This window comes from Saccostrea cucullata, unplaced genomic scaffold (genome assembly GCF_032062105.1).
Source record: "Saccostrea cucullata isolate Sc308-1 unplaced genomic scaffold, CSIRO_AGI_Scuc_v1 ctg19578, whole genome shotgun sequence".
NCBI lineage: Eukaryota > Metazoa > Mollusca > Bivalvia > Ostreida > Ostreidae > Saccostrea > Saccostrea cuccullata.
In genome coordinates this window covers 1-8389 of record NW_026938809.1, presented here as the reverse complement: position 1 = coordinate 8389, position 8389 = coordinate 1, and the positions used below count along the sequence as shown (strand labels likewise).

Genomic DNA, 8389 nt, shown 5'->3' with positions numbered 1-8389 from the left:
GTTACATATACAAACATGTAAAGTCATGTTTTTGTCGGATGCAAGTAATAGTATTGTTGTATGTGTATTACATTTAAAATGTTGTTATTTTGAATTTAATTTTAACCGTGTTAAAATTCATGGCAAAGAAATAATGGAAGATAAAGAATTGTTCTATCATTTTTGGATGTGAAAGAAAGTATCAAAATGAAGATGACGGAGGATTGCAAATGCATATATTTTCACTCGAAACGATTCACCAGGTTCATGCGTTCCATAAGCATGAAAGACGGTTGTTTGACCGAAATTCACAGTGTAACTACTAGTATAACATGCCTCAGTATTAGAAAAACAGGCACGTGGAATGCCGTAGAATTTTCTTTCGCTCAGATCAAGAGATTGATAAACCTAATGCATCGTACAAATCGAGCTGCATTTGTTTGACAATGGCGGACTAGCACACTTTAATAAATGGTTTTCCTTTGAGTTATTTTAAGCAAGAGTAATTCCCCTTGGTTGGAAGTGGGATGCTTAAAGAGTAATGCTTCTTTTTACTAGTTTCAAAGATAACATACTAAAAATGAATACTATAAGGTAAAATTTATATTAAAAAATATCAGATATTTAATTTTAAGATTGATATTATCTTTCTCGTTAGGCAATGAAAATTCATGTTTTCAGTATTTTGAGAAACTATATAAATATCACATCTGGTAATTAAATAAGGATTAAAACCCCTTATTAGTGTAAAATGTTTTATCAAACGTGCATTTTTGATTAATATGATGAGGGCTCAAAATCAACTAACAGTAATAGACTATGGCACGCCAAATTCACAAAAATGAACTTAACACAGTTTCACAGTTGATAAACTATGTTAACTTCGTTAACTACAGGGAAATTTTTGCCCCTGTTTTATTTTCTCCCCTCCCTCATTAGGGCGAATTTAAAACGGTGCAAATTAAAATAATACAGTATTATTTCTCAATCAAAACTCTGAAAGAGCAAATTTATCTTCCGAAATTGTTTGCAAGTTTGGAAGGGCAAAAATAATACAGGGCGAAAATAACTCTGTATATAGTATAGTTTTTATCTGTAAAACTATATTCAACGGTTGTTAACTTTAGTTTACGAATGCTTACCTACGTTTATCTGTCTGTAATACAACGTCCTCAATAGATTTTGTTGATAAACATTCATTTGATTCACGTCAGTAAACTATTATAATTTAGAATCGAGAACTATAGTTAAGAATAGTTAAGAACAGTTTCACAAATCGTGAAACTATACTTATCACATCGTTTACTATAGTTAAGAGTAACTGTTGTTAATCATAGTTTACAAATCGTTAAACTGTATTTATCAGATAGTCTTTGGTTTGCAGTCGCAAATGAGTGTTTCCAGTGTTAATTACAGTTAATTCTTGTAAAATATAGATTATCGCGTAAACTTTAGTTTGCAAATGTCAAATATAGATTTTTATCGTTACCTGTAGTTTACGGACCATAAACTATAGTTAACAGTCGATTAACCTAGTTTATCAACTGTGAAACTGTGATTAGCTCATTTTTGTGAATTTGAGGTGCCATAATTGACTGAAAATCATTCAACCTTTAAATTAATGATTTGGCAAAGATAAACTTTAAAAGTTCAAAGTTATAACCCTTTTTAATCCCCCCCCCTTAAATTAGAGTTTTGCGTTTCTTTTACGTTTAATATCAGTATATATCGTATATCATTTTACATGTATAGCGATAAGTCGTCATTTCTTTTATATGGATTTTCCTATTGTTTGAATAGATTTTATAAAATAAAAGGACACTTTTGCAGTGTTCAGAACGTTAATTATTGATAGATATGTCGACCCAAATCCAATGAATTGAAGCTAATCTTTTAGATGATAACCATGATATGATGATTCAAAATGAATTCTGAAAGTTATTCTGAATCATAATTTCTATACCTATACGTCTAAATGCATCGTTTAATGTCAAATGTTGTAGCAATCATCTTTTATTTCACTTTCTTATATTTTGGAATTATACCGACTTTTTCTTGCAAATCTTGTAATTCAGCTACTTTTTTAATCAACAACTTTAAGAATTCTCGAACAGAAGTTGGGTCTGAAATTAAAGTTCTTTCCGATACAAGTCTTACAAAATGTATGTTGGTTTGTCATAAATTTACACTATGTGGATCAGTGGACTGGAGCAAAACTGATAGAATTTGTGTATTAAATGCGAAGAATCACACCAAGAATTCAACTTTTTCTCTGACCAAAACTGAAAATATCCATGTGGACCGCAAAGACTTTCCAGAGGTAAGGAAAACTTTGATAAACTTTCAAATCATTGTTCGTCATGGACCAATGTTCTGGGATTTTATCATTCACCATTTCACACAAATTTTCATCATCACGAAAGATTAATTTTTTAAACAATAATTGGTTAAATCAACTCAATAATCGTTTTTTTTTTCAACGAAATTACGTCTCCGAAATAAGTAAAGTTTTGTTTGCTGACGAACATTCACCCCATAGAATTAATATGATTCTACAGTAACTGTAGATTTCCTTCAAAATCTTTATGTAATTAAACGTGAAATATATTTTTTTTTTCATTTTTATAATCTTAGGCTGTTGCAGGGGATTGTCTCTTACATTCCTGTAACCTAAACTGGATCTGCATTAATGTTCCTGTGGTACGAGGTAAGAGTTTATTTTAAAAGTTAAGTTTCTTCTAATTGATCGATTAAATCATTAAAATAAAGGAAAGATTATGACAATTGGTTTTGCAATTTTATTTATTTATCTTTAATATATTAAAATTGATATAATTACGATTTTTTCCTCAATACTTTATAAGAGAGAATGTAGCGTAAAACATACATTGTCCATAATGTAAAGGTGCCATTTACATGATTAAAAAAATTAAGATTGAACGTTATGTATGAAAGAACAAGTTGTGCATTCCTGTTTCTTTTAAAGTTTATTTTGGACGTTCAAATGTAAAAATTTGTTGTAGGATAAACAAAATACATGATGACTCTCTTAAATATAAGCGAGAAATATAAGCGATATTTGAGCTCGGGTCAAAACGTCGCAAGCCTCGCCCGCTATCACGTTTTCTTACCCTCCCTCAAATATCGCTTATATGTCAAGACAATAACTATGTATTTTATATATATCTTGTAACCAGACGGGGATTAAAACGGGTAGGAAATAGGCAAAAATATCCAAAGGTTTAAAAATAATTGTGAACATGATAAAGAGGACGGGGCAAACAGTTGTAACAGTGAATTTATAATATATTTCCGAATCAACCATTTAGGTTTTTTATATCATATGAATGTAATGTAAAAGTTTTAACAATTACAGAGTCGTGTCGTATTAAATTTGGAATGCTTTTATGACGTCGTATCTGGATATTACACTAGTTAGAGCAACCGGTATGCAGTGACATTTATGTATTGTTATCATAGCGGTATTCAATCCATTACAAAAAATAAGAATTAAAAGCTTTACTTTATCTGTCGGTGTAACAGAGTTAGAATTTCATAAATACATGTTGTGTAGTAGCATATATAGTACCGGCACACGTGACAAATAAGGGAAATTTGATTATATTCTGTGTGGATGAAGAATATTGTGATAACGAACAGCAGTCAATCAATTAGAGAAGTACGTACATAAAGTTAATTCTTCTGGAAATAGGTTTGTGGTATATCTTTTTTTTCCCTGAAAGATGAACACGTTTTAATGCGAATTACATATACTGTGAAATCACTAATTCACGTGTTGGGCGCTAATTTTCGTTGTTTTCGAGGTATAGGGAGACCCACGAATTTATTACCACCACAAAATGTACAAATTGATAGGCATTAATTTTACAAGTTTTTCCAACCACGAAATTAAATCCCCACAAACCATATTTTTTCCTCAAACCTTGAAAATTTTAACCAAACGAAAATACTGTGATTTTACAGTAGTCTTACAATGTGTGTCAGAAAACCAATTCAATCATTGAGGGATAATTTTTAAACTCAATTAAAAATTAAGCACTTTCATTCTCTTTGAGGCTTTCATCTTTAGCTTTATAAAGAGCTTTATAAAATTGCCACAGCGTAATATGAATTTTTAACGGCTTCTAGCTTGCAGTGCAATATCAGCAATTTTGCCAGATCAAACGTTTAATTATTCAATCAAAGCTGCAAGTGACTACTTTCATTTAAAAATCAATTGCAAAAAAAAAACACAAAACCATTAAGTTCCAAATCACTTTAAAGGTCAAGTACGGTAAAAATAGATCTTAAAAATGATGATTATAAATCATAAAAAAGCATAAATAATTACACATACATGTAATTAAAATATGCAGTAGAATATTATGATATATACAAACATACATTGTACAAAAGTGATGAAAATGGTATTGAAATCCTGTTTTGAAACATAAATTCTAGGAAACATGAAATTTTATTTTTTTTCTTTTGATGAGTGAGGATTTCTGCATTTCTATATGCTATCATAAGTGATAAAAACAATAAGTTCTGTATAGTAATAATGCTATGCTGAAAACAATAGAAATATTTCAAATTGTTTTTATAATCTTTTTATCTATTGTCATCTCTATAAATTTAAAAGAGACTTGCTTAGATCACCTTCGAGAAGATTCGCATTTAAGAGGAAGAGATGGGGTATATCAGATATATGTAGCCTCAGAAGTGAAAGCTGTGTATTGTGACATGAGCACTGACGGAGGGGGATGGACAGTAAGTTAAATTTAATACATTTAATAGATGTAACTGACATAGTATAGCAAACACAGTGTAAAGTTGTTACAACCATAGTATAAGTTGTTACAACCATAATGTAAACTTTTCCACAACCATAGTGTAAAGTTGTTACAACCATAGTGTATAGTTGCTACAACAATAATGTAAAGTTACAACCATAGTGTAAAGTAACAAACATAGTAAAGTTGTTACAACCAAACTATAAGAGTAATGTTGTTACTAAGAGCATGTAAAATTTGTTACAAACGTTACAACCATAGTTTAAAGTTGTAACAAATATTGTGTAAAGTTGTTACAACTATAGTGTTAAGTGGTACCTAACATATAGTTAAGTTGTTACAACCATAGTTTAAAGTGGTAACATAGTGTAAAGTTGTTACTCACATAGTGTAAGATTGTTAAAAACTAAAAGTAAAGTTCTATCTAACTTAGTGAAACGATGTAAAATACACAGTGTAAAGCTGTAATTGACATGGTGTAAAGTTGTACCCAACATAGTACACGTATAAAGTGGTACGTGTAACTGCATGTTAAATAGTGTAAAAGTTGATCTGAAATATAAGTATAGAACGAACGGTATTCAAGATCGTAAGTCTGTAAAACAACACAAAGTAGGAGCAGCCAATCTCGGATCTGCAAAAAATAAAGAAAATGTTGGATTAGGTGTACATGTAATATAAAAGTGATCATCCTTTAAAGACCGGTCTCAACCGCCGTTTGCTTCTTATCATATTCGAATCCGTCGATAGTTCAGTGTGTATATAAAGACCTAATAATTGCATGTAGTATCAAAAATGTCGGTCAGCATTTGAACTCATTAAAAATTGCTTTTGCTGATAAGGTCATTGTATCGACTATGGAACTTCAGAAATGATAACTTTAAGCAAGACTTCTGATATTTTTGTTTCAGCAATGTGTTTGTCAATTGATTGCCTCGTTTTAGAAATCGTACAATAATTGTATATTTAACTTCATCTACAAAAAACTTATTACTTTGGGTAGCATCGACACAAAGAAACAAACGTTAAGCTTATTTACTGTTTACTCAAATAGATACTATTATATAGTCTAGCATTAAATGTCTAGCAATAACTTTATATGACATAAAATTGCCATTGATTGAAGGCTATTCAACGACGACAGGACAATTCTACAGATTTCTTTCGAACATGGATAGAATATAAAGAAGGTTTTGGTGACCCGTTCAGAAACTATTGGATTGGTAAGTTTTATTTTAATTGTATTGCAAACATACGTGAAAAAAAAAATATAATTTTAAGTTTAAAATCCGTTGTTTAACCTTGGAAGAAGAAGACTATTTTCATGCAATTTATTTTGTTATAAATCACAAAGAATAAATTCTTTGTTATAAAATTTTGATTGCGAGTCATAAGTCGACAAAATAATTATAAAGTGTAAACCAATTTTTATTCGCGTGAAAACAATTTTTGCGAGGTTTGCGAAAGCCTCATCTTTGCAAATATGTCTAGCTGCGAACCGGTGTTTAAAGTCTTTGTGTCAATTCAGAACAGAGTTAAAACAGACTTGATCGCAGATATTAATCGTTGCAAAGTAGTTAAAAAATTTAACCACATTAAATGACGAAATGAAGTTGTCGCGAAATAAAGTTGGTTTACAAAAAACATCAAAATAAAATATTTTCATTTTTTAAATAATTTGCATTGTTAGACATCCAATACACAAATTCTCAATTTATGTCATCCTCACTATTCTAATTATCTAAATTCAATTTTGTTTATTATATTTTATGAAATTAAATACATGTACATGATTCAATATTGCCTAAATATTTTTCATTGAAAAAAAGGAAACGATGCAATTCACACCTTAACTAAAAAGGGGGACCTGGAACTTCGGATTGAGCTCCAGCGTTTTAATGGAGAAAGGGCTTTCGCTCAATACTCCACGTTTTCCATTGGGAATGAGGACAGTTACTATAAACTCCTGGTGTCTGGGTATTCTGGAACAGCTGGTAAATAAATATATTTTTCTTTTTAAGAAATATACATTGATTGAATTTCAGTTCCACTTCGATTTCCGAAATATCAAGCCCATTTTAAGAATTTATTTCTATACATGTATATCAAAAAAATGTATCTTAAGTTGTAAAGTCGTAAGTTTTTATGTTACATGTTTTGATTTTGGTAAAAATTTGTGATTTAAAATGTTTCAAAAGTGCCTTGGAACTTTTTTCATACCACATCTGCTTTTCTCCACTTCTCAAATACATGTATATTGTTGAACAATATTCTTGAAATTTCCCCTTCCCTACTGTTAATATCTCAGTGAGGAGTAAAGAAATTAACTTGATAGAATATTTACCATGTTAATTAAATCCTTGATTTTTTTTCATGAAACAATTTTTATTTTATTCATCGTTATAAGATTCAAAGTTTTTAGAACTCTTAGAAAAGGGTCTAATAAAGGTTGACATTTGTACCCTATAAAAGGGAAAAAAATACATTTTAGAGAAACTTTAATATAATATTAATATTAAGATATAAGATTTTCTTCAATCCAGCCTTAGACACCAATGCTTCTTAGCATGCATGATATGTAGTAAGTAGTGATTATAGTGTCTGCAAAGATTGCAAAACCCTTTAAAACTAAGTATTATAGTATTTTATGGAATTTTTTGTCTTCTATTTCCGTCAAGTATTATAGAATACATGACGGAAATAGAAAACAAAAGATACCAAATCAGTATAAAAATCCAGACAATTTCTCTGAATGCCTGGATGCCTATCTTTTTTTAAAACCTAAAATATATTTGTTGATCAATTTGCAATTAGAAAATGCATTGCTGATACTCTAATTCACTTTTTCTGCAAAAATATTGTTGTTGATTTGACAATTTTCCATATATAACATAATTGACTTTTATCTTTAACATTTAAGAAATACTGTGGATAAATTTATATAAATTTGTGGATTCATAGATACTTTTTTGAGTATTCATCATTACTTAACTTCTGAATTTATTAATCTGCGGAACGGACTACCTTAACAAACAAATTGATTCTCTTATATCCGACTTTAGACAAAAAAAACCTTTTAATAAGAAATAATAACAAATTCATAGAAAAAAATATTGATGAATAAAATAATGATGATAAAAATATACGGACATTTTAGCAATACAACAAATTCCTCAGATGAGAAATGATTATTTAAGTGTTCTTAAAATGATAAAATCATGTTACAGGTGATAGTTTGACTTATCACAATAACAGAAGATTTGCTACTAAGGACAGTGACGTTGTTTATCTTGGACGATATTGTGCAACGGAACGTCATGGTGCTTGGTGGTACTATCATTGTAGTTACTCAAATCTAAACGCTAAATACGGAGACGTTGGAGATAACGGACCAGGATACGTGGTATGGGATCACTGGACAGGAGGCGAATCACTTAAAGAAACCATGATGATGATCAGAGAAAGTCCTTAATTCAATCATCCTTCAAACCGCAGCTCACCAGGATATGTTTTGCTTATCGACCTCGACACTGTTTTATGCGTGTAAAACGGTTAAAATTTTTTGCGCCTCGGTAATATGTGCGAGGGTAATAAATTAGGAATTTTTTAAATATCGA

At 30.0% G+C, this 8389-nt stretch overlaps 1 protein-coding gene across 1 annotated transcript; it reads left to right on the top strand.

The window, feature by feature from the left end:
• Positions 1–2143: 2143 nt before the first annotated feature.
• LOC134251457 (ficolin-2-like) lies at positions 2144–8244 on the top strand. Its single transcript, XM_062733882.1, has 6 exons — positions 2144–2299; positions 2614–2686; positions 4622–4749; positions 5899–5995; positions 6602–6766; positions 8000–8244. The coding sequence occupies exons 1-6, from the start codon at positions 2144–2146 to the stop codon at positions 8242–8244; spliced, it is 864 nt and encodes a 287-aa protein (XP_062589866.1).
• The last annotated feature ends 145 nt before the right edge of the window (positions 8245–8389 follow it).

Coding starts and splice junctions, on each gene's coding strand:
- LOC134251457 (XM_062733882.1), top strand. CDS start 2,144: ATGTTGGTTTGTCATAAATTTACACTATGTGGATCAGTGGACTGGAGC. Junction 4,750..5,898: donor CTGACGGAGGGGGATGGACA/GTAAGTTAAATT, acceptor CATTGATTGAAG/GCTATTCAACGACGACAGGA. Junction 5,996..6,601: donor GTTCAGAAACTATTGGATTG/GTAAGTTTTATT, acceptor ATTGAAAAAAAG/GAAACGATGCAATTCACACC.